At 52.1% G+C, this 24,615-nt stretch overlaps 9 protein-coding genes across 9 annotated transcripts; 3 read left to right on the forward strand and 6 right to left on the reverse strand.

The window, feature by feature from the left end:
- Window positions 1–570: 570 nt before the first annotated feature.
- Window positions 571–2,620, forward strand: COCVIDRAFT_39395 (hypothetical protein; the record flags this gene model as incomplete). The annotated part of the gene is made up of 7 exons (XM_014699298.1): window positions 571–610; window positions 660–794; window positions 846–979; window positions 1,045–1,299; window positions 1,346–1,638; window positions 1,740–2,397; window positions 2,459–2,620. 7 exons carry the CDS (start codon window positions 571–573, stop codon window positions 2,618–2,620), a joined length of 1,677 nt encoding a protein of 558 aa, XP_014554784.1.
- A 739-nt stretch (window positions 2,621–3,359) lies between these two features.
- COCVIDRAFT_28219 (hypothetical protein) lies at window positions 3,360–3,998 on the reverse strand (the record flags this gene model as incomplete). Its single annotated transcript, XM_014699299.1, has 3 exons — window positions 3,360–3,505; window positions 3,561–3,688; window positions 3,739–3,998. 3 exons carry the CDS (start codon window positions 3,996–3,998, stop codon window positions 3,360–3,362), a joined length of 534 nt encoding a protein of 177 aa, XP_014554785.1.
- A 956-nt stretch (window positions 3,999–4,954) lies between these two features.
- COCVIDRAFT_104138 (hypothetical protein) lies at window positions 4,955–5,173 on the reverse strand (the record flags this gene model as incomplete). Its single annotated transcript, XM_014699300.1, has 1 exon — window positions 4,955–5,173. A coding segment is annotated over one exon (219 nt), but the record flags the coding sequence as incomplete, so codon positions are not given.
- Window positions 5,174–5,375: 202 nt separating this feature from the next.
- On the forward strand, window positions 5,376–9,231 carry COCVIDRAFT_104143 (hypothetical protein; the record flags this gene model as incomplete). The annotated part of the gene is made up of 5 exons (XM_014699301.1): window positions 5,376–5,684; window positions 5,842–7,177; window positions 7,290–8,423; window positions 8,473–8,759; window positions 8,809–9,231. The coding sequence occupies 5 exons, from the start codon at window positions 5,376–5,378 to the stop codon at window positions 9,229–9,231; spliced, it is 3,489 nt and encodes a 1,162-aa protein (XP_014554787.1).
- Window positions 9,232–10,027: 796 nt separating this feature from the next.
- Window positions 10,028–10,903, reverse strand: COCVIDRAFT_17573 (hypothetical protein; the record flags this gene model as incomplete). Its single annotated transcript, XM_014699253.1, has 1 exon — window positions 10,028–10,903. The coding sequence occupies one exon, from the start codon at window positions 10,901–10,903 to the stop codon at window positions 10,028–10,030; it is 876 nt and encodes a 291-aa protein (XP_014554739.1).
- A 1,438-nt stretch (window positions 10,904–12,341) lies between these two features.
- On the forward strand, window positions 12,342–14,231 carry COCVIDRAFT_104163 (hypothetical protein; the record flags this gene model as incomplete). Its single annotated transcript, XM_014699302.1, has 7 exons — window positions 12,342–12,567; window positions 12,620–12,711; window positions 12,764–12,996; window positions 13,055–13,438; window positions 13,510–13,918; window positions 13,976–14,011; window positions 14,061–14,231. The coding sequence occupies 7 exons, from the start codon at window positions 12,342–12,344 to the stop codon at window positions 14,229–14,231; spliced, it is 1,551 nt and encodes a 516-aa protein (XP_014554788.1).
- A 93-nt stretch (window positions 14,232–14,324) lies between these two features.
- On the reverse strand, window positions 14,325–15,062 carry COCVIDRAFT_39400 (hypothetical protein; the record flags this gene model as incomplete). Its single annotated transcript, XM_014699303.1, has 5 exons — window positions 14,325–14,378; window positions 14,418–14,544; window positions 14,605–14,779; window positions 14,816–14,923; window positions 14,993–15,062. 5 exons carry the CDS (start codon window positions 15,060–15,062, stop codon window positions 14,325–14,327), a joined length of 534 nt encoding a protein of 177 aa, XP_014554789.1.
- A 277-nt stretch (window positions 15,063–15,339) lies between these two features.
- Window positions 15,340–16,431, reverse strand: COCVIDRAFT_28224 (hypothetical protein; the record flags this gene model as incomplete). The annotated part of the gene is made up of 1 exon (XM_014699304.1): window positions 15,340–16,431. One exon carries the CDS (start codon window positions 16,429–16,431, stop codon window positions 15,340–15,342), a length of 1,092 nt encoding a protein of 363 aa, XP_014554790.1.
- Window positions 16,432–16,813: 382 nt separating this feature from the next.
- Window positions 16,814–24,607, reverse strand: COCVIDRAFT_28225 (hypothetical protein; the record flags this gene model as incomplete). Its single annotated transcript, XM_014699305.1, has 9 exons — window positions 16,814–17,695; window positions 17,773–22,127; window positions 22,208–22,423; window positions 22,496–22,906; window positions 22,977–23,402; window positions 23,454–23,615; window positions 23,684–23,870; window positions 23,940–24,353; window positions 24,434–24,607. 9 exons carry the CDS (start codon window positions 24,605–24,607, stop codon window positions 16,814–16,816), a joined length of 7,227 nt encoding a protein of 2,408 aa, XP_014554791.1.
- Between the last annotated feature and the right edge of the window lie 8 nt (window positions 24,608–24,615).

Genomic DNA, 24,615 nt, shown 5'->3' on the forward strand with positions numbered 1-24,615 from the left:
GGACGGCGCGGATACGAACGCCTTTTGAAAGGTGCGTGGAGAGATCGTTACGGAGAGAGTTGGTGTGGGTGGCAGAGGGTAAGTGGTGTGTCTGCTCTGTTTGGCGAAAGGCGATTGTAGGAGGAGGAGGAAAGCCATAGCGGCTGGTGCGTTTGCGTTCGATGTAGTGATGGGATGGGGTGGCGCGGGGGCGTTGGCTTGATGGTAAGGATGGTTGTGTGGGGGGAGTTGGACGTGGGTCTGTCTAGAGGACATTTACTACTGGGTTGGTGGGAGTAGTGTCTACACGTCACGGATTTGCAAACTGCTTGTCTACGCCACGTAGTGAGTTAGTCAGGGGTACTAACGTGCTGATTTTGTATTTCACGGATATGGGTTGGGGGTAATGAATAGCTGTGTATCCGCGCTGACTTATCTCCAGTTGATAACACACACACGACTCTCTACGGTTCTTTCTTGATTACGATGCGTGGATTTTGGATCTTACGACTTTCGCTTTCGGTGCTTGGTTCGAGCATGGCGTGTACGGCGCTGGTGGATGAGGGGGGCTATGTGAGACGGCAGTCTGAGATGAATGTAGTCACTGGTGCTACTTCACGGGATGATAACGGTAATGACATGTGGATGTCTATGGAGAGTGGCATACTGACAGAACCTAGGAAATGTCTACATGCGCCGCGAGATTAGGGATTTGATGGAAAACTACCCCGATCAATGGAGTCTGTACATTTTGGCATTGGATAGTCTGCATCATGCTGATCAGAGCGATCCGTTTTCCTTCTACGGTCTGGCGTGTAGGTATGATTGTTACGGTATGGGGACCCAAGGCTGACCTTTTGTTGCAGCCATCCACGGAAGACCATACAAGACATGGGGAGACGTGCCTGGGTTACCAGAGAAGATTGGCAAGGTAGGCTACTGTCCGCACGATAACGAGTTATTCTTGGGATGGCATCGACCGTATCTCGCTCTGTTCGAGGTGAGTCTCTTATCTTTTGGTCTCTTTACAAGGTGTACCAACAGATGGACGCTGACTGTGCATAGCAAGTCGTTTCCAACCACGTCCACGACATCGCTGCAAACGCGCCAGCATATCAATCTCAACGCTACCTCACTGCCGCCCGTGAGTTCCGGATCCCATACTGGGACTGGGCTCAAGGCACCAAACTCGGCCCAGTTCCTGACGTGTTTTTATCCCCTACAATCACAATCACAGATCTAAGGGGTGAACTGCTAGTAATGGACAACCCATTATTCTCATACAAATTCCACCCTCTACCCACCGGCTTCCACGGCAAAGTACGTTTACATCCTCCATACAAATTGAAAACTAACAGTACGACAGTGGCGCAAGATAAACTCAACCATCCGCTGGCCCGCCTCAGACGACCCCTTCTCGCCCTCGCAGCCCCAACTCTTCGCTTCAGCCTTTAAAAACCAATCCAACAACCTCATCGCTCAAGTGGGCATCGCCTTCCGCTCAAGCACCTTCTCGCGCTTCTCCTCTGCCCTCGAAGACGCCCACGGCTGGATCCACGGCGTCATCGGCGGGGGCTATCTACGCGACTCACCGTACTGGGGCCACATGTGGCCATTGGAATATTCAGCGTTTGACCCATTATTCACATTGCATCATGCGTGCGTCTCTCCTTTCTCCGCAAAAAAAACCCCCTTCCCTACATGAAACCCCCATACTTCAAGCAGAAAAAAGACATGGCTAATTGGGGACGAAGGAGCAGAAACGTCGACCGCCTCTTCACGCTCTACACCCTCTCCCACCCCGCCACCGTAATGCTCCCCTCAAACATCTCCACAAACTCCAACCTTTTCCTCCCAGACAACGCACTCATCGACGCATCCACCCCGCTCCTGCCCTTCCGCCGCACCCCAGACAGCTTCTGGACCACGCACGAGTGCCGCGACACTGCCGTGCTAGGCTACGCGTACCCGGAGACGCAACGCTGGAAGTTTGCTTCGGACGAGTCGTTCGCTGCGCATGTGGAAGCCGTGGTGGCGAAATTGTATGCGGGGAGGGTGCGCGAGATGGCGGTTGTGCCGGTTGTGGTGCAGCAGAGTAGTTTGTTTGGGGGGTTGTTGGAGAGGAGTGGGGGTGTGTATACGGATTGGGTTGTTGAAACGAGGGTGAGAGGGAGGATGGGGAGGGGCACGTTCCGGGTGCAGTTTGAGCTGGGGGAGAGGGATGTCGGGAGCTGGATGGTGCTTATGCCTGGTGTGCGGCGGGATGAGGTTGAGAGAGGGGAGGGGAAGGAGATGGTGGGGACGACGAGTTTGACGGGGGTGCTGGTTGAGTGTGTGAATAATGGGACGTTGCGGGGGTTGAATGAGGAGATTGTGGTGCCGTTTCTTGAGCGGGCGTTGAGGTGGTGGGTGTTGGACGTGAGTTTCTCCCCTTCTCTTTCTTTATTTCAGGTGGTGGAGGTTGTGCTGATACGAGTAGGATGCTGGTAAGAGAATCACGAAGCTGAAAGATGGAGCGGTGAATGTCACGTTGGTTGGTACGGAGGCAAGGGTGCCGGTGGATAAAAGCAAGCCGATTGAGTATACGGAGATTGTGCGTAGCTACCCGGGGATTATAAGGGAGAAGGTAGATGTGCGCTGAGGGTTTCTGCTGCTGGCGTAAAAGGTGTCATTGGAGGATAAACATTGCCAGTTATCCGCACTGCAAATTCATTACTGTTCAATTATCATGTTTCCAAACCAGGAGTAAGTCGGACTGATGGTTCATGTATGACTGGGAAGTAAAATGGTTAATTCCAGGTGATATCAGACTGCAGTTAGTGCAGAATCATCTGAACACGAGTACTTTGCAAGTGGGCAAAGAAAGCACGTGATTGGTATCTATTTAAGATTTGGAAGGCCAAGGTGGATACTTGGATGGTACGCAGATATGTACATGAGTGGCTGCGCCCTGTCTCGGTTTGTCAATCTTGGCCAAGGGGCTGCCAGTGCGTAGACAAGTACATGACATGGACCGGTGATAAGTGGGGAAACGAGTTATACGAGCAAGGAGGCTGTTCTGAATTTGATGGCGTCAAAACATGTGAGTAATCCAATGGCTGCGCAACTATTTTTAGATAAGTCCCTTGGTGTTGGGAGGATGGTGTTGGTACATGTGAAGTGGAGGCCGTCAATGGGCCCATTTTTATGCTGTAGTCATCATGTCTTGGTCATTGCTCGCCTAGATTTTGAGTGGCAGGGTCAACCATGCGCGAGGCCAAGAGCATGTTTGAAGGTCGTTTTGGTAATCGTTAGTGGGTACAAGGTGTTTGTTTGGTTGGTCGTGGCAGTCGATTAGTCGGAGCATTATCGAAGTCGATCCTCTGTCCGAGAAGTCAGCTTCAGGTGCCCGTAACGGTGTTCTTGATCTTTTCCAACTCACGCATCTTGTTCAGTTCATCGAGAATTAGCTGCAGCTCGTCCTCGTCCATCTTAAGGGAAGGGATGAGGGTAGTGGCTTCCTCGGCGGTATCGGGGGTAAGGGTTCCTAGCGGGGCTGTCAGCAGCTCCCATCAACGGCTTTGATCTAGACATTTCCTTACCCAGCAGTGCCTTTTCGACGACGGAGATTTCGGGGTGAGCGTCAAAGAGGGCGGCGATGGAGTGCAGGCTGTCTTCTTCCTTGTAGCGGGCAAAGTTGTCGAGGTAGTCGAGGAACTGGGTGATTGTGCTGGTGCAGGGTCAGTCGTGGTGACTGTATGGCATGAAGCTTAGACTCACATGCTATCGTTGTAGATGCGGTCGCGCAGCGGGTTGTTCTCGGGGTCCTTCTTCTTGCGCGCCTCGTGAACGGCGGTGACGACGGCGCGGGCCTCTGAGACGGAGAGGGCATGGACGTCTTCGAAGTCGCCGAGCTTGATCTCGGAGCCCATTTCTTCCTCTTGCTGAACTGGTGGCTTGGGGCGCGAGACGAGCCTGGGTGCTTTGAAGACGGGCGGCTCGGGCCTCTGGGGGGCGTTGTGCTCGCCGTCTCCTTCCATGGTGGTGGTGGTGATGGGGGTTGTTGTTGTTGTTGTTGTTGCGATGGGAGGGAGTCGGGGGAGGGCGGTGGTGTTAGCGGTGAAGGCAGGGCGGTGGTAGCAGTGCCAAAGGTCAAAGAGGTGTGAGCGAGTCGCGTTGGTGTTTAGCGGGCTTGTGCCAAGGCGTGAATTTGGGACTAGGCCATGGCATGCTCGGGCGTATTGTCACGGCCTTCCCCGCCCTGCGCGCTGCTGGTTCGCCTGCAGAGGCGCAGAACAGGCTTGCAGTGCGCCATGTGCCAGGAATAGCCTGCCCTGGCCCCCCGGTTCGACCCTCGACAATGACGCTTGCCATCCTTTTGGCTGTGGGGTGCGTGTGTACGTAAGTATGTGTATGTGTGCATATGTGAATGTGTGTGAGTGTGTGCAGACGACACAAGTCGCAATAACACAGCTCGTATCACGGGCGTAGACGCATGTACCTTTACGTGCATATAGCCTATATTAATAGCGGCGCACTTGCACAGATACTTACATAGACTTACATAGCCGTACATAGCGATACTGTGCCCCTCGAGAGCCCTCGAAACCCTCTGGCGCCGGTGCTGCTGCCGGCGTGGATCCCAATATCCCAATCAAGCCGGGCCCCAATCGGGCTAGCGTCCCCTCTCTCCACGGCCGCCATGCCTCTCCTCTCTCGCTCGACAAGCTCTCTGGCGGCCTCAGCGACAACAGGAACGTCCACCCACTCCAACAACACCACCACCACCCCCTCCCATCCTGCCACCCACTCCCTTCCTCTCCCCCCCCTCCTCCTCCTCCTCCAACACCATCACCACCATTGCCCCGTCTGCAGCCTCACATCTGCCTGCGCTCGTCTGCCTGCTTCCATCGCCCGCCCGCCCTGCCTACATACTGCGTTTCACCCAATCGCTCAGGGTCTTGGGTCCTCCTCTACACAACCACCCCCGGCCAACCTAATCCCACCGCACGCCGCCTCCCTCCCATCCCGCTGCGGCCGCATGTCGCCGTCCACCTCTCCGCCACGCCCATTGTACATAATCTCCTCCCGACTGCCACGCCCTGCCCGTTGCTAGACGCTGCGCATCCCACGATCCACCCGCCCGACTGCCCTCCAGCGCCGCCCTGCTGCCGCCAGTCACCTGCCCTCCCAGCCCACAATCACCGCCTCGCACTCCCCACACCCCATATACCCCCCACCTCTCACGCACTCTCGTCGCCCACTGCACTCGTCGCGACACGTACCGTCGTCGTCCAAGCCCCTGACCGTCACCGCCTCCAACTCACCCACCCCCTTTGACCCCTCGGCTCCTGCCAAGATCTCGTCTCCCTCCCGACGCTGCATACTGCCCATCCTCGAAACTGGCGTAACCGGACATGGGCACACCAGCGGAGGGACCGCCTCCGATGGACAACCAGGGCGCCCACCACCAGCACAACAATGATCCCCACTCCAACGGCCTCATGCGCCGCGCCACAGACGACGGCGCCTCGTCGTCCACCTCGCTCGCGCCCCACGGCATGGGCTATCCCTCGCGCTCTGCCACCGACCCCGGCGACCAGAACCAGCCCGTCTCCAAACCCAAGCGCAGCGGCAAGATTTGTGGAAAGTGCGGAGAAGGCCTGACCGGCCAATTTGTGCGAGCCTTGGGCGACACTTACCACCTCGAATGCTTCACCTGTCATGTAAGACGCCCGTTTCGTTTTGTTCCCCCCTCCCAAATCAACAGCGCATTACGTAGTCGCCGTCATGCTACCTAACCGTGGACTCGCCCGTCTCGCATACTCACAACCACTATCCACAACTCACTCCCCCCAACGCATTGACTGACCGTCCCCGCAGGACTGCAACAAGATTGTCGCATCTAAATTCTTCCCCGTCCCCGAAAAGCCCCCTGGTCAGTACCCGCTGTGCGAGACCGACTATTTTCGCCGACTCGACTTGCTCTGCTTCGAGTGCGGACAGGCTCTGCGTGGCTCCTACATTACTGCGCTCGACCGCAAATACCACATTGAGCATTTCACCTGCTCCGTCTGCCCCACCGTCTTTGGCGCGTCCGACAGCTACTACGAGCACGAGGGCAGTGTCTATTGCCACTACCACTACTCAACCAAATTTGCCCAGCGTTGCAATGGCTGCCAGACGTCCATCCTCAAGCAGTTTGTCGAGATTTTCAGAAACGGCCAGAATCAGCATTGGCATCCGGAATGCTACATGATCCACAAGTACTGGAACGTGCGACTCCACTCCACCGGTCAGCCTGTCATTGAGCATCTCCACGAGGCCGATAAAGATGCCACGGATGAAGTGCGAGAGACTGTGCGCCAACAAGAGGAGGAAATTGAAGCAAAGGTCAACTGGATCTGGAAGACCTTGTCGGCTTTTGAGGAGAAGTCGGCCACGTGCATCTCCGACATGCTTCTCCACGTGAGCAACGGAGCCTACGTAGACGGCGTCATGGCAGCGAAAAAGTTTATTGTCCACATCGAGTTGCTATTTGCTGCTGCCGACACGCTCGACTCGCAATTGGTCGTCCGAACCCCGAAAGGTCTGACATACTCGCGCGAATCAAAACTTCTCTGTAAGAAGGTGGTTGCTTTTTTCGCGCTCCTTACCCAGTCCCAGGGTACCGGTGTACGTCGGCTGGGTGTGACCCAAGAATTGCTGTCCCTGGTGACTGGTCTCGCCCACTATCTGAAGCTCCTGATCCGTATTTGTCTGCAGGGAGCTCTAAAATTAGAGCGCGAAACCCGCACCTCTACTGGCCTGACCAACTTTCTCACCCAAGTTAATTCTCTTGACGCACGACTAGAGGAAGAGTCCCAAAAAGATCAGGCGGCCGAGTCTGCGCGTCTGGTCCCAAGATGGGCTGACGCGTGTCCCATCTGCGACGCCCAGGTCGAAGACAAATGTCTCCACCTAAACAACATGTCGTTCAACTACAGTTGCATGGTCTGCCGTGGCTGCAACGCTGACCTCCGACATGACCCTCGCAATGCTTATTGGATTCAATCCAAGCGAAGCATCCTCTGTCCCGCTTGCGCTGCCGCGAGTGCGGACGCGGAAAAGGGATTCGAGCAAGTCACCAAACTGCGCCAGTACGTTCATCTACTAAATGTGGCGCATGCCCGCCTCATGGCTACTCTGCGTTCGAGCGGCGCATTGCCTCACACCTCAGGTAAGAAAAGCCTCTCCGCGACCGACCACCTCGTCACCACTCATCTTGACACCTCGACTCAGATTTCTGGAGCCGCTATCGAGATTACGTTCGTCCCACTAATGACTTGTAGATGACCCCAACCTAGCCGGCTATGACTCTTCACAAGGCCACCGTCTGGGAGACGCCGATGCGGATTCCCAACCGGCCCACTTGCGATCAGACACACGCTCCAAATCCTATGGTGGAACCCCGACCGCAGAAAGCCAGGTCAGCCAAAATGCCGCCTACGAACAATCAATGTCGGACATCAAGCGTCTTAGGTCGACGCGTCTCGACAAGCACCTCTCCAACACCATGAAGCGTGCACGTGCGTCGCGCATCATTGACGGTCCCGAAGGACTTGATTCAGCTGGCGGCGAGGGTCAATTAAGGGGTGGAATGCACATTGTCCAAGAGGGTCAAGGAAACGAAACTGATGCTGTGACCCTCGCCGTCAATTCCCTTGCCTTGGACGACATTGCGCGTATGGCTGCCCTGGAACAGCAGCGAGAACAGCGACCCAATGCTTTCCGTGCTGGTGGCAGTGCGCTACTCGGTCAAGGCGAGCAAGGCAGACTGCAGACCGGCCATCGCCGAGACTTTTCCGGTGGTCAAGAACTACAGCAAATGAGTGAAGGCCGCTCGCGAACATACTTTTCGGAGCTTTCGCCATTAGAGTATTTCAAGCTCAAAGGTCTGGCTGTCCTTCAGCTCGGACTCTTGCTTGATGACAGCCAGTACAACCAAGGCGAACTGCTCGACCTGATTGAATCGAAAAAGAACAACTTTTGGGGCAAAATTGGGTTTGGTAAAGCTTTCAAAGGCGACAAGGCCAAACCAAAGAAGAACGTCAACAGCGCCGTCGAGAAGCCCGTTTCGGACAAGGCGACGTTTAGACAGTCTCTCGAATATCTGGTGGAAAAGTTTGGTGATGAGTGCACAGAGGGTGTTGGACCAGGTGCTCTCAAGGTCCCAGCTTTACTACAAGACTGCATCACTGCGATGCGAAACATGGACATGTCTATCGAGGGTGTGTTCCGAAAGAACGGCAACCTCAAGGCTCTGCGCGAGCTTGAGGAGGAGATTGATGCCAATGGAGTGCAAAAGGTTGACCTGAATAACAAGAACCCGGTCATTCTCGCGAATCTTCTGAAGCGCTTCCTTCGACTAATGCCAGAGCCTGTCCTGACATTGAAGTTGTACAGATTGTTCATGGTAGCCAATGGTAAGTACTGGCGCTAGGAGTATATTCTAACACTCACTAACTCGAATAGACATCGAAGATGAAGCTCAAAGAAAGAAGGTATTACACCTCGTGCTCTGCTTACTACCCAAGGCCCATCGCGATACCATGGAGGTACTGTTTTGCTTCCTGAACTGGGTCTCGTCCTTCCACACTGTCGACGAGGAGACGGGTAACAAGATGGATACCTGGAACATTGCCACTGTCATGGCACCCAACATTCTGCGCGAGAGTAACGATAGAGAGGTGAAGAGTGTAGACCAAGGCGCGGTTAAGGTGGTGTTTGATCTCATTGAGAACAATGACGAGTTTTCCGAGGTAAGTAGCTCTAGCTGCCCGGCCATTCCGCCTTTCTAACTCCATGCAGGTACCTCCAGAAATTATGGAACTGCTAAGCGATGAAACATCGGATATGAGCGCAAAAGAGATTATGCGCCAGTGGGAGCAGCGTGGAAAGAATCCAATCGCCGCTCCTAACCAAGCACCAAGAGACCAAAACGGCACAGCGTCAAGAAAGGACCAACGCAATGCACCTCAGATCACTACAGCAGATAACAATCCCTCGGTCCAAGCAGGCGAGGCCGTCCGCCCAATCGCAGGAGCAGGCGGCCAGGTTCGCAATCAACACAGCCCAGCCCCAGGGCCTGATAGAGGCCAACCCAACGCTGGCTACGGGCCAAGCCCACAAGCATCAACAAACAGCCACCGGACTGCTTCGCCCCACCGGAACAGCTACCGCCCGCCGGGCTTCCAAAAACACACACAAGTCGGCACAGCAGGTGCCGGATAAGACTCAATGACTTCTCTTTAAAGCTTCCTACCCGGAGTACGTGGGCGTTGGTTCTCTCCACCTTTATTTTACGGCTTTGAGCGAAAAAGCATACTCAACTGAGCGGCGATACTATTCTATACCCCCTGGTCCCCCCACAGTCTACGTCATGAACATCTAGACTGGCGCCAGAAATCCTCTTTTATGCATTGGTTTTTTTGGTACAAAGTTTGATGATGACTTGTTCTTTTTTTCTTTTTGATTGCATTCGGTTGCATCGTGCGTGTGTTGATCTCTCTGTGTCCATTGTGTGTCTGTGTCCGTGTTGCATCTTTTGCGGCACGCCTCTTTTACTTTCGAAGGGAGAGAGAGTTTTTGTAGCATTGGTATAGGAGTTTTTTCTGGGTAAATTCAAAACGTACAAACATACGTTTTTTTTGCTGGCGGCGCTTGAACAAAAGAAAGGCTTATCCAGCTTGGAGGAAAGGGGTAGAAGGGTATGCGAAACAGGGGGGGGGAGGGCAATTGGGGTTGGGGGAAGTGTTGAGCATCGTGTTGCGAGTGAAGAGGGGAAAGCCACGGAAAAGCGTAGTACTCAAACTTTTTGTGTTTTTCCCTCGTTTCCCCCAACTGTTGATACATAGATGAAAGCTTTTTACTTGAGCAATTATCCCGATGATAACAACACTTCTTGCTCATCTTTTACATTTGAGTTCTTTTTCTTGGGTTCGCTGTGCTTAGAATTCGTTGATACGTAATAATGTAATATAAATCTCTACTTTATATCCATGCACCCCATTCCTCCCCCGCTATCCATCTACTTGCGCACAACAAGAACGAAAAAGCGGGGGTAAACCAGTATAACCTTTCCATCCTTCAACTTCGGATACGCCTCTTCAAGCCTTCTCTCGTATTCCTTGAGAAACGCCGCTTTAGCCCCTTCATCCTCGATGCGATTTAAATACGGCAGCAACCCCGTTCCCTTGACCCACTCTACAATCGCGGGGGCATCAGCGAGCACGTGGTGATAATTCGTGCGCCAGATATTAACCAAGCTTGCATTTTCGACAAAGGCATTGTAGAACTCTGGGGGCCGCTCGATAGGATCGAGGTCGGGCCGGTGTTCATCGCCCAGCTCGCCCACGTGTGCGTCTGCAAAGTAAGAAGACCAAGGTTGCGAGGGGAGTAAAGCGATATCGCGCATGAGCGCGTGAGACGGTTCATGGTAGTTATCTGGCATTTGGAACGCGAGTACCGCGCCGGATTTCAAGGACGCGAAAAGGCGTTGTAGAGCGGGGATGCGGAGCGGAGAGCGCAGCCAGTGGAAGACTGCGTTGCTAAAGACGAGATCGGTGTTTTGCGCTACTTCAAAGTTGGATATGTCGCCGGGCACGAAATCTACGTGGGAGGCGGAGGTGCGGAATTCGTCGTTGGCGCGGCGCAGCATGTCCGGGGAGGAGTCCATGCCTGTCACGTGGGCGGAGGGGAAGGAGGAGGTCAGCACGCGAGTGCTGTTTCCTGGGCCGCAGCCTAGGTCGTAGATGCGGGGGTTGGGCGAGGTGATGTGAGGGATGATTTGGGTGATGAGGTCGTAGACGGGGCGGGTGCGCTCGTTGTTGAACTTTAGGTATTGGGATGCAGACCAGTCCTTGGAATTTGCCTGGTCTTGGGTTGTAGGAGGTGCGGCAGACATTGTGGGTGGTGTAGTAGTTAATTGACGTGCTTGAATAGTGTTTTGGATTGGCGTCTTTGATCTGGTGCTGTTGTGTTGTGCCTTTACTTTGTTATATAGTTGCTGTGATGTTGATGTTACCGAGATGCTGCGGCGGAAAAGTATCCGACTTGCCGGATAGGAGGCCGTGATGTGCAGAGTTTGCCTCAGTGGGAGGACGCATTGAGACATTTGGTGAGTTATTTTCCTGTGCTTTACAAGTCACCAGGTTGGAGATTCTTTACTGGGTTGCGGTGGAAGGTTGGTGATGTAAACGCGGAAAAGCATCAGCGCCCGCGGAGAAGAGTAGCGGAGTATATCGTCCAAGGGCGCTAGAGATGGGATAGGTTAAACTATATTGGGGCTAGCGCGAGGCTGTTCGACCACCCCATCGTATGTCTTTTCTTCACTCAAGGAAGCATTGTTGTTGGCTCTTTCGGGTATCGAAGTCTGCCTAGATATTTTCAGTGAAAAAAGGCAACAGGCAACACCTTGATTGCAAGGGGCGAGGATCGGCACTTTTAACTTGGTTCCACAACGTCTCAGCCCCAATCCTGTCCGTAATCCAGCCTGATGGGCCGTAAGCATGCCGCTGCGGCAGTGTATGTCGGTGACCGAAAGGAGCTTCTATCTTAAGAAATTCATATCCAATCAAGGTTAAATCCAACATCTGATCGAGGCGGGAATGGGCCACATAAGCAGATCTAGGATACATCTTGCTTGTCAGATACTAATCGAGTTTCTCGCTACATGATACCCTACATGACTCACGAGCATGATCGTAAAATACATCGATGATTCTCTGACATGGTGTTGCTGATGTCAGACGGGAACCTCACAGTAGACGGGTAGATAAAAGGCAGACGAACGACGAGTCATCGGCTCCGTGGGCCCACCCCGCCCTCGCCCTCGCAGCTAACATGCACAAAACAGCCCAAGAGGTCGGAAACGGAAAGAAGAGATGCCACGTGCTCGCGAATCTACGCCGCATTATGCATTAGATCGCGGGAGTCGATCATTCTATTCAAGGATCACTAGCTGCTGCATCAATTCCCAACAAGGGATCCCTTGCGTTTTCGATAGCTGAACCTTACTTCGCATCATACGCTCCCGCCCGCGAGTAGCCTATTGAGGGATTGGCCGAGAACCAGGATGACTGTGTAAGATTTGGGAATGGTTTGGTGGTGGTGGTGAGAAGTGGCAGCCTGACCACCAACACCGGGCTTTCTCAGCCCCAGTGGCCCCGTTGGGGCTATATTTCTTGGTATAGATTCCAGATATAAGATCAGAGAAATATCAAAGGGATTTTGTTCATTTATATTATTGGCTGCTTGCAAAAGTTTGCGAGATCAAAGAGAGGTCTCTGATTTTGCTGTCTACAATCGCCTTGTCTTTTAGTTCATATTCGAGCATCTCCATCATGTCTCCGACAATACAAAATTTCGTTCCCCCGCTCAACTTATTAGTTTTGATCCCAATGCTCTCCTTCACATCTCTTGTGGCTTGGGTAGTCTATGCTAGGTTTTTTCATCCATTGGCTAAATATCCAGGACCGTTCTTTGCCTCCATAACTCGTCTTTGGCACATCATCGATGTGGCTTCGGGCAGTTCAGATAAGACACAACGGCAACTCCACGAGAAATATGGTAACTTCGCATCACCAATTCTCAAAGACATCATAAAGACTGACAGTCGTAGGACCGATTGTTCGGATAGCCCCAAATGAAGTTGCTATAGCGGACCCAGAAGCCATCCGGACTATCTATTCTGCGCAATCAGGCTTTACCAAGGTAAACACCCCTGCTTCATCTTATCACATGGAAACAATACTAAATCATATAGACCGACTTCTACCTTCCTTTTCGAGCAGACTGGGCCAGATACCCAGACGCCTTTACCAACTTAGATGAGCGCCAACATTCCGAGAGACGCAGAATCGTCAATTCAGTCTACTCCATGTCAAACATCATCCAGCTCGAAGAAGACATCGACAAATGTGTGCAGCTCCTTATAGCCAAATTCACAGACCGCGCCATGAAAGGTTCAATTATCGACATGTCTGAATGGGTACAATGGTACGCTCACCTCCTCCTCCCCACTTGAAACCCCCGAAACTCACAGCAAAACAAAAAGGTACGCCTTCGACGTGATCGGCAAACTCTTCTTCAGTAACCCCTTCGGCTTCCTACAAAATGCCCACGATCATGCAGGCTACATTCACGCCCTCGATCTCCTCATCCCCTTTATCACAGTTGCCTGTGTCGCTCCTACATACCTACGCCCCCTCGTCCTCCTCAGCGGCGCCGCCATTCCGCGCGTACTTCAATCACTCAAGGCCCTCAAGCATATCGAATCTGCATCCGAAGCGTGCGTGGATCAGCGCGAGCGTCTCATTGCGAACGGCAAAGCAGAGGAGTGCGAGGATATGCTACAGAGTTTCTTTACCATTATGCAGGAGAAAGGACAGGAAAAGGATTTTGGGATTACAGAGGTGAAGATGGAGGCGTATGGGGCTTTGTGAGTTCATCTCCCTATTTACTAAATGTTTTGTTGTAGTGTAAGATGGGAAAGGGACTAATTGGAAATAGTATTGCGGGCTCCGACACCACCGCTGCAGCGATAACGTCGATTCTATACCACCTCATGCGCACGCCGTCAGCATACGCTAAGCTCACTGCTGAAATCGATGAGGCGGAGCAAGCTGGGTTGCTCAGCCAGGATATCCAATACCACGAGGCGGTTGGGCTGTCGTATCTCATGGCTTGTTGCAAGGAGGGGATGCGATTGCATCCTAGTGTTGGTATGACGTTGCCTCGTCGTGTCCCTCGGGGTGGTTGCGTTATTTCGGGCCAATGGTTTCCCGAGGGGACGCGGGTTGGTGTCAACGCGGCAGTCGTGCAGCGTGACCAGGGTGTTTTTGGGCACGATGCGGATGAGTTTGTGCCAGAGAGGTGGTTTAGGCCTAATGCGGCGAAGATGGAGAGGTGTATGTTCCAGGTTAGTTTTCTCCCTTTCTTTGCGGTTGCGAACATTATAGGCTGACATTGTGAATAGTTTGGTGGTGGCTCGAGAACGTGTATTGGCAAGAACGTAAGTTTTACTTTTGTAGAAATTCAAGTGATTCTGCTAATTCGGATAGATTTCGCTCTGCGAAATGTACAAAGTCATTCCATCGCTTCTTCGCTCGTTCGACCTACAACTTTCACAACCGGACAGAGAATGGGAAACACGGAATTACTGGTTTAACAAGCCAAGTAAAGTGTACACGATGATACGATGCAGAGATGTAATCTTCCAAGGACCCCCCTGAATAATTTTCTATATTCCCATTTCTAACAGTTGATCTTCAATCATAATACCCAAACATTCCTAATTTTACAATTATGTCATCTTCGAAGTGAATTTAATCAAGCAAATTCCACTCTTGCACCGCAGTTTTCAACGCCTGCATTTCTTCCTCCTCTTTGTCGTTCTATTTGTCGTTCTCTTCGTTGACCTCTTCGTCGTCCTGGTCATCGCCCTCTTCCAGATTCTCCGCCATATCACTCAACAACTCCATAGCCTTCTTCTCCCGGACCCTCTGCTTCATATCCTGCAACCACCCATGCCTCGCAAACTTCTCCCTAAACGCCACCCCCATTGGCTACTTCTCGTTATCCTCAGCCTTTTTCTGGGCCGCCCACTCCGCTTCACCGCCAAACTTCCAGACGCCAATTTCGTTGGAGAGATGTTCTAGGAGGGAAATCAGGCGTTCATAGATCGGGACGTGCATGTTCAAGTATATGCGCTCAATGGCTTCGTCGGGGTGGCCGTCGCCGTTGACAGAGTACTCCTCCTCCTTGAGCTTTTCAAACGCCTCTCAGCATTCGATGAACCCGTTGAGCCATGGCTCACCAGGGTTACGGCTGCCGATGTCGTAAAAGTGTGTCTCCATGGTGATGCAGCGCCGGAGTCTCCATGCGAGACCGTTTTGTCCCCAGCGGAGTTCGGCTACGGGGATTTCTTTTAGGAGTAGCTTTTGCTAAAGGTGGATTAATTCTATAATTTCCTTTGTGTCACAAAAGCTCTCACGGAAAGCGTCATATGCTGGTTTAAGGCCTTCGGCAAGGGGTGGACCTGGCTTCTTCGAGAACAGTGGCATAGTGATTGAGAACCTCTTTAATTTCAATCGTCGAGTGTAGCAGTAGGACTTTGTAACTAGATGATTTAGTAGATCATAGGCGAGTGTCTGGCGTTCAAGCTGAATAAAGGTCGAGTAAGGCAGTATTTATACAAGGATTTCCGAGAGATGCATACACTGTGACAATGAACCGTGTGAATGATCAGACAGGAATTTACAAAATCGGTACATTCAAAATGTCAATGTAATGTGGAACTAGAGTGCCATTAAACCACCCTCAAAAACGCGAAGATGACTTTCATATCTTTGCGCGATCCCCGTGATCAGCATTCACCAGGACATATCGGTACCTAGCATGACCGTCCTCCATATCGACTACGGCCTGGTTCGCATCCTTCATGTTCCGCTTCTGCACCCACGGCTTGATTCCCTTCTCCGCAGCAAACTTCAGCATCTCTTCAATATCCCTGGGACTGCCAATCTGGCTTCCACCAATCTTGCAGCCTTTACCAATCAAGCCAAATGCAGTGATTGCAGGAAGCTTGTCTTCTGGCGCGCCGACTTGGATGAAAGAGCCACCTGTACGCAGAAGTCGCAGATAGGATTCTAAAGGCATATCTGGAGATGAGACGGTACTGATGATGAGATCGAGAGTTCTGCTATGCTTCCTTGCCCATTTTTCATCTTCAGAAGTCGCGATATAATTTGTTGCGCCCATTGCCTTTGCATCTTCAACCTTGTTCCTCTTCCTGCTGATGGCGACAACTTCTTCACAGCCCATCGCTTTTGCAAACAATATACCAAAGTGACCAAGCCCACCAATACCAATGATTCCGACTCTCTTGCCAGGTCCTGCGCCATTGTTTTTGAGCGGCGCATACACAGTGATGCCTCCACACATCATGGGCGCTGCGTCCTCACTCCTAAGCCCTGCGGGTATCTTGATGGCAAAATGCGCAGGTACACGAACGTAATCGGCGTAACCGCCCATGCTCCAGCTACCGTCCGGGTACTTTGAGTTGTACGTGGCTACCATCTTGGTACAATGTTGCTCGATGCCTGCGCTGCATTCTTCGCATTCGTCTCTTAGACAGCTAAAGGCCTGGGCGCCTACACCGACCCGGTCGCCCAGATTCACATTCTTGACTTTTTCTCCAACGCGAACAACATGACCGACAATCTCGTGTCCGACGCATGTAGGATAGTGCGTAGTGCCCCAGCCAGATCGCAGCGTGTGAATATCGCTACCACATATACCACAATGCGAGACCTTGATGTCGACATCGATGTCACTGAAGGGCTTCGGCTTGAAAGAAGACCATGTCATTTTTCCTTGAGCGGCGCTCTTGTCATGACCCAGCCATCCTGTGAATTCAGCGGGAGACGTCATGGCGGTCGCGTGGAGGTTTGGGAGAATTTGGCGTGATATGTGCGTAATTGCGACAATGAAATATTTGACAAGTATGGAAAAACGTTGATTGGTAAAGACAAAGGAGATTGCTGGGCTTCGGCAATCGTTGTCGCAACGCCAACGCACTCCGAACCGAGCATCGCCCGCGTCATTGTGCTGGAGAACGACATCCGAGGCATCTTTCGTAGCGCAGCGCGTCGCAATTGAGGGGTCCCCGGGCTTAGCGTTAACTCCGTAGCATTGCACGTGATACTGTTTTCACTGTCGCTGGAAAGGCACAAGCACATTGTGAACATTAATCGATTTTCGTTACACATTCCAACTCCCTAGGAAATATATCGAGAAGAAATACCACTCAAATCTACGCTCCCTCCGCCTTCTCCGCCCCCTTCACCTCTGGCAAAAACCTCGACTTCGCCGCCGCCTTTGCAGCAAGCTGCCCAATAGACTGCCCATTCGTAAAATCGAAAACCGAAACATCAGCTCCAATTTCCTTTGTCATCCACAACCTGAGTTCTACAGCAACAAGGGAGTCCACACCATACGCATTGAGTGACCTATCAGCGTCCAATTCTTCCAAGTCGTAGCTGAGCGTCTTGGTAAGTTGGTTCAGCAACGCCTTGAGCACTGTCTGCTCTGCTTCCTCGAGCGATGTCACTGCAGCAATCAGATCGGGTGTCGATCGTGTAGATGAGCCCCCGTTTCCAGACGATCCATTACTATTGTCTGCGCCGTTGCGAAGGACCATGTGGTTATACATTGGTTCGTGCTGCCAGGCTGGTTGCTCAGCGCCTTCATCTGCAGTGTACCTCGGGAGCCAGAATCTTGGGATTGATTGGGCTTCCTCGACGCTGAGTTTCGTCCCGGGGTGGCAGTAGTAATCGAGCGTTTTGACGAGTTGCTCAGAGGACATGAAGGCGAGACCGGTCGAGAGGAGGTATGATCTTAGTGCTGGTCTCTCGGCGACCATGCCGGCGTCGTCGAGGACTGGAGCGGCGAGCGCGACGACGTTGTGGCCTTGGGATGCCAAAGACCTGGCCATGGCGTTTTGGTAAGAGTTTCCTGCGCAGTAGTTTGCTTGGCCGCTCATGCCGATGTTGCCGACGAGGGAGGATAGCATGATGAAGAAATCGAGGGTTTTGCTGGTTGAAGTGAAGATGTCCCAAAGGTTTTGACTTCCTTTTACTTTGACATCGACAGCCTGGTGCCATTGTTCCGCTGTCATCTTGTCAAAAGCGTTGTCCTATAAGTCAAGACATGTTAGTAAAAGATCTTTCAATATGCATTTGGCGATGCTGATCAGAAGGAATGAGAACTTACAGCAAAAACAGCAGACGACTGAATGCATCCACGAACTGGTGGCATCTTAGCCAGAGCCTTGGAGATAACCTTCTCCAACCCAGCCTTATCCGTGATATCACACGAAGGAGTAGCAATCTGAATACCATTGTCCTGCAATTCAGCCACAAGTGCCTTGCTTGCCTCATCCGAAGGACCTCTCCTCGAAGGAACGATCAGATTCTTAGCACCAGCCTGCACAAGCCAGCGGATGATTTCCAAGCCCAGCCCTCCAAAGCCACCAGAGATAACATATGTAGCGTCAGTCTGAAGCTTAGCAGCCTGCTTGGGCGGCTGAATAACCCGAACGACATCCTCGTCATGATACTCAATCACCAGCTTTCCAATATGCTTGGCAGACTGAATCAGACGCATTGCCTCTTCCATCTGCGAGACGGGGTAACTCGTGATAAGCGTCTTAATCTTGAGATTACGACCAAGCGTATCTTCAATCATGTCTGCCCAGAGGTTACCAAGTCGCTCTGGGTCGGTCCTCCACATGTACGCCAACTCGAGTGATTCGAATCTCACGCCTCGGGCAAAAGTGGCCATGGAGATGCGAGCCCTAGATTCGATGTCGGTTAGCCCAATCTCAGCAAAGGCTCCGAATGGCGCAACGAGTTCCCAGCTGGCGCGAAGGGCATCGCCAGCAAGACTGTTGATTACGATGTCGACTCCACGGTTGGCTGTCATACGCAGCACACCAGTCTTGAAGGTCAAATCGCGGCTTGAGAAGATGTGGTCGCGCTGGATCCCGTACACTTTTTCAAGGAGATCACGCTTCTCAATACTTCCAACCGTGACAAAGATTTCTGCTCCCTCACGCTGCGCCAGCTGGATAGCAGCTTGGCCAACACCACCAGCAGCAACATGAATGAGTACAGTTGGCTTCTTGCCTCGTTTCGCACGTCTGGAGAGACCGCCAATTTCGTAGAGACAGATCCAAGCTGTCAAGTACACAACTGGAATGATGGCAGTCTGAGCAAAAGACAAGTTGTCAGGGATCTTGGCGAGAATACTCTCGCCAGTCCGCGCGTAAGTAGTGAACGAGCCATCGTACGTAAAACCAAAGACCCGGTCACCTGGTTTAAACCGCGTCACTCCTGATCCTACGCGAGTGACTATTCCCGCAGCCTCGAGACCCATGGCTGACTCTGAGATCATGCCAAGCTGAATAGCTAGATCCTTAAAATTCATACCGGTAGCTTTGACTTTGAATTCTACTTGGTCTGCATCCAGAGGAGCAGCGTATAAATGATCAGTAACGAAGCACGATGAGTTCAAGGATCCGATTTGCTGGACCTTGAGGCGCAGGGGACACGTTGGGTCCGCCCCGAATGCCATTTCAGTCAGGCTGTTATCAGAGATCTGGCCGACGTGCTTTGTCAATGCGGGAGCTTCGACGAGTCGTGGAATCATGATAGAGCCGTCGATGACCTTGTACGATGTCTCGTATGCACCTGTGCGGTGCGAAGACAAGCGTGTATCGACCTCCAAGATCTTGCTTGCGATGTTCTCATCACCTTCCTCGGGTTGGAAGGCAAGAGTGACGAATTCCAGTTTTGGAAGATCAAGACGGATACTTCCAGCGAAGCCAGTGACGAGATCCGTGTCGGGAGACTCCTTGTTGGCCCATAGCAGCCGCTTTCCGCCTACCATCTTCTTCAGTGCTGATAGTACAGCTTGGTCGGCGGTAGCGAGCAGTGGTTTCTCTAGTTCTGGAAGCATGATGCAAGCGCTATCAGCGATTGCCTCCTGGTTAGCTGTCGTCGCTAGTTTCTCGTATTCGGCGAGAGCAATGATCTTGACAGCCACGCCGTTCTCTTTCAACGACGACTCCAGCTTCTCAGCCACCTTTCGCTGTTTCTCAGACGCCTGATCGGCTACAACATAATAAGTCTTAGGCTTTACTACCGATTCCTTGCTGTCAGTGGCAGGAACACTAGCAATCAGAACCGAAGACTTCTTGTCCCCAAACAAAGCGCCTCGTTCACTGAACCCCTGCTGAGCAAGATACTTGGCCCAGCTCTTCGCTACAGCCTTACCGAATGGTACCGTAAGAACGATCTTGCCGCCAGGCTTAAGAAGACTGTAGAACCTGCGGAGAACGATATCCATATGCGCGTTGGGAATCGCGCCCACAGGCGCTACAAGAACGTCATATGACTCGTATTTGAAGCCCTGGTGCATCGGCTCAGACATGATATCCAGGACCTTGGGCTGCACAAAACCTGCTGTGACGTTCTTCTGTATCTCATTGAGAGACGAGATAGAGCTATCCGTCAAGTCGTAGTCGCCATAACGCTGGGCCAGTGTAGTGAGGACCTCGTTGGTGAAAGTATATGCGCCATTGCTGACATCGAGGAACTTCATATGCGGGTTCTTGTGCGCCAGTGCATCTAGATATTTCTGGAAACCTTCAGTTTCCGCACCAAAATCGGCGAAATCTGTGTCTGCCTTCCATGTGATGTGCCATGCTTTGTGTTTAGGGTCCAACTCGGAGCTTGATGTGCTGGCACCGCCATCGACTTCGGTGACTCTGCAGCCAGATGCTCGGATCATGGGCACTTTGGTGTTAGTGTCGATTGCAGTGCAGGATAAGGTGTGTTCGTTGCGGTTGCAGGCGTCGTAGTCAGCAAAGACTTGGTAGCCCTCTTCAGGATGCGTGCTTGCGGAGATCCAAAGTTCTTCTATGAATGAGAGAACAATGGGCTTGTTTTGCTTCCTGGTAGGGTTGGAAACCAGAGGCACAAGACACGCCTGTAGTGCACCATCCAATGTTGTAGGGTGGATGAGATGTGGTTGCAGGTAGTTCAGGGGCATCAAGGACTTCAGAAGTGGTACGGTCGGTTTGATGGTAGCAAACGTCACACCCGATTCGTGGTCGACAGCGGACTCCGACAGGGTTTGGAATGTCGGACCAAACAACAGACCGACGTCCTTCCAGGCCTGGTAAATTTGGTCAGGTGTGACCTGAGTCTTGCATTTTTGCTGAGCGTCCGAAATCCGGACTTGAGCATGATCCCTGAGGGCTTGATCTTCTCGACCAGCATCGACGGCAGTCGTTGATTCTTCATACTCAACAAGAACCTGACCACAGCAATGCTCTCGAAACTGGTCATCTTCCTGAGCTGTAAGTACCTGGAATTCACGCCAAGGAGAAGTCTTTGTCTCCCGAGCTGCCTGCTTCACCGGGCGCAGGTGCAGATGTGACTCGACACCAAGATTGTTGTCGGGAACCTGCAGTGCAGAATGGAAAGACACCTCACGGAAACGGATAGCTTTGATCACCTTTCCAGGGTTCGAGATCTCAGCAAGTTGCTTGCATGCCTCAATGGCCATCACAAGCATACCGGCAGCTGGATACAAGACGGCCCCCGAGACAGCATGATGTTCGACCCATGGGTTCTCTGAAAGACGGATCCAGTTGCGCCAGATAGCATCGTGCTTTGCATCCCAATCAGTAACAGGCGCACCGAGGAGCTCGTGGCGAGCAGCGGTGCGGAATCGGAAGTTCCTGCTTAGTCGAGACTCGCTCCAGTATTCACGAGAGTGGTTGAACTGGTACCGGGGGAGATCGGTCATCAAAATGGGATTTGTTCCTTCGACATGGTTGATCTTCAGCAGATCCGCTTCGATGCCCCGAGTGAACAGGGTTCCAGCGGCCTGCATGATCACTTCCACATCCGAATCTCCTCGTTTCAGTGTATGGTGATACTTGATACCACTGCCTCCCCTGTTCACCCCGTCGATGATGTTGCGGAGCGGACCTTGTAAGGCGGAATGAGGACCAATCTCGATGACATCAGTGACGAGGCTAAATGAGCGGCCCTCTAACTTGACATCGGACGAGGCTTTGAGCATCTCTGTCTGCGAATCATTGAATCTCACTGTCGAGACAAGATTCGTAGTCCAGTATGCGGGCTCCCGTAGCTTGGAGTGATCGATCTTCGTGCCATATGTTGATGAGAAGAACTGCACATCAACCTGTTGGCCATTCCACGGACGGGGGATAATCTTGCCCATACATTTGGTGTACTGTCCAACAATGGGCTCCATGTATCTCGAGTGGTATGCCATTTCGACCTTCAACTTGCGCGCGAAGACGCTCTCGTTACCGAGCATCTGAACAAGAGCGTCAATTTGTTCAACATCTCCGCTCACAGTGTGGTTATTCTCGCTGTTCATGCAAGCAATTGTCAGTTTGCCGACAGTCTGGAATCCAGACTCATTGACCTTGTCGATAGCTTCTAGTGTCTTTTTAGAGTCCAGACCAACAGCAGCCATAGCCCCCTTAGGTTGGTCCTTGGAGGCAGCTAGTTGGACGGAAAGCTTGCCTATACGTAACAAGTGGTCAGCTGATTATCCAAGAAGGATTTTTGAACCGGGATAGCAGGATATCTCTGAGAACACTTACCACGCCAGTATGCAATTCTCCATGCACTCTCTTGATCAATGGCACCGGCTGAGTATGCAGCCGCAATTTCACCCGAAGAATGACCAGCGGCAGCTTGCGCTTTCACTCCCCAATCAGCCAGGAGATCGACAAGTGCAACTTGAACGACTGTGCACAGTGCTTGCGAGAACTCGGCGTTGTTGATGCGAGATTCACCCTCGTGCTTCGAAAGTTCATCTGTAAATCAATTAGCGAACTGTGCCACAAATCTTTCGTCTCGAATATGGAGTTGAAACTGGGTCGACTTACCGATCACAGACCATTCGCAGCCCAGTGTCTTCAAGTAGGCATCCGCGCATTCAACACTTTGTCGGTAGGCCAGATACTGCATCAATTCCGTGCCCATGAGAGCCCACTGAGCGCCCTGACCAGTGAAAACAAATCCAAGGCCAGGCTGATCAAGAGAACGTGTGGCTGGTTGCCCTTCAGACAGCCTGTCTTCTAATGACTGGCCCGAGCTTGCTACGACGGCTGCCCTCCACGAGAATCTGGACCTCTTGCTTGCGAGTGTGTAACTCAAGTTGTAAAGTGAATCCGTCATCTTGGGTAGGTACTCTGCGTATGCCTTGCACATCCTGGAAACACCATCTTGATCGAAGGCACTGAAGACAAAGAGTTGCGGAGTAAAGGCGGTACCGTTGATGACTGCTGGTATTTCCGCTATACATAATCTTGATCAGCATATCCCTTCTACATGGAGGAATCAGGTTGGGTATGTCCTTAAACTTACCAGTTGTACCGGCTAGTCGAGGTTCGGCAATAGTCCGGTGGGGCGCATCACAACCATGTGACTTCAAGAAGTGACGCGCATCCTCCAGGACCACATGAGCGTTGGTACCCGAAATACCAAAAGAATTGATAGAGATCCGGCGAACGCCTGAGGCAGTCTTGGGAAACGGAGTTGCAGCTATTGGGAACTTGAAATGCCACTTCTTCGGAATCGCGTGGTTGACTTCTTTGAAGTGTGCATTTGCTGGGATGATGCCGCTCTCCAAGGTCAGCACTGCCTTGATGAAAGACGCAATACCAGAGTTCCCTTCAGTGTGTCCGATGTTACTCTTAAGGGCGCCAATATAGATGGGCTCTTCTTCTGACCGATAGCGGCTGAAGATGTCACTGATGGCGCCTGCCTCAGTTGGATCTCCCGCGTTTGTGCCTGTAATGGTTAGGTTGCTTGCCTTTCTATGAGTTCAGCTTTTCACATTACCTGTTCCGTGTGCCTCAAACATGCGCGTTTCCGAAGGATCAACCTTTGCTTGTGCATAGCACCTTCGCACAAGGTTCGCTTGAGACTCTCTTACTGGTGCCGGTAGAGGGGCACCCTTTCCGTCGTGGCCGATTCCACTGTTACGAATGACAGCTCGAATAGCTGAAGCAGTTCAGTTAGCATATTCGATTTCTTTTTCTTGGACGAAAACTGAAAAATCGGATACTCACTGTCTCCATCGCGAATCGCATCCGACATGCGTTTGAGCACAACTACCGAAATACCTTCACCTCTACCATACCCATTAGCCTCTTTATCAAAACTTTTCGAAGCACCCTGCGGCGACAAGACACCCAGCCCATTCAGCTGCTGTCCAAACTCTGGTGAGAGGATAACATTGGTACCACACGCAAGTGCCTGCCGATCGCAGCTGGTTAGCCCTTTCCACAAAAAAAAAGAGAAGTGATCACGCAAGTGGCAACATACAAGATTACACTCCCTCGACTTCAACCCAATAACCGCCTGATGCAGCGCCACCATACTACTCGAGCACGCCGTATCCACCGTAAATGCGGGCCCCCTAAAATCATAAAACCACGCTACACGCCCCGCAAGCGTACTCGGCACACTTCCCGTACCCGAATACGTCAACGCGACATCCGTATCTTTGATCGTCACATCACGGTAATCGTACACAAACGAGCCCGTGTACACGCCCGTGTTGGAGCCTAGGATATCGTTTAATGTGTATCCAGCGTTTTCTAGGGCTGCGTATGAGGACTCGAGGAGAAGTCGCTGTTGAGGGTCCAGCGCTGCGGCTTCGGCGGGTGTGATGCCGAAGAAGGGGGCGTCGAAGGCTTTGACGCTGCCGCTCATGAAGTGGCCTTCTTTACTTGCAATCTGTTCTCTTTGTATTAGCATCAACCACGATTTCGAACATACTCAAAATGAACGTTTCTGGGAGAGGAGGGGGTTCATACAATTCCATCCCGGTGGTGATCCGGATGCCAAAATGCATCTGCATTGTATCTATCACTCGGCACGGGTTTCCGAGCTGATCGTCCAGCGACGAGGAATTCGAAAAATTGTTGTACGCTGTCACCGTCACAGGGCAACTTTGCGTCTAGCCCGATAACTGCAATTGGCTCTGCCATTGTGAAAA

Source organism: Bipolaris victoriae (assembly GCF_000527765.1).
Source record: "Bipolaris victoriae FI3 unplaced genomic scaffold scaffold_64, whole genome shotgun sequence".
NCBI lineage: Eukaryota > Fungi > Ascomycota > Dothideomycetes > Pleosporales > Pleosporaceae > Bipolaris > Bipolaris victoriae.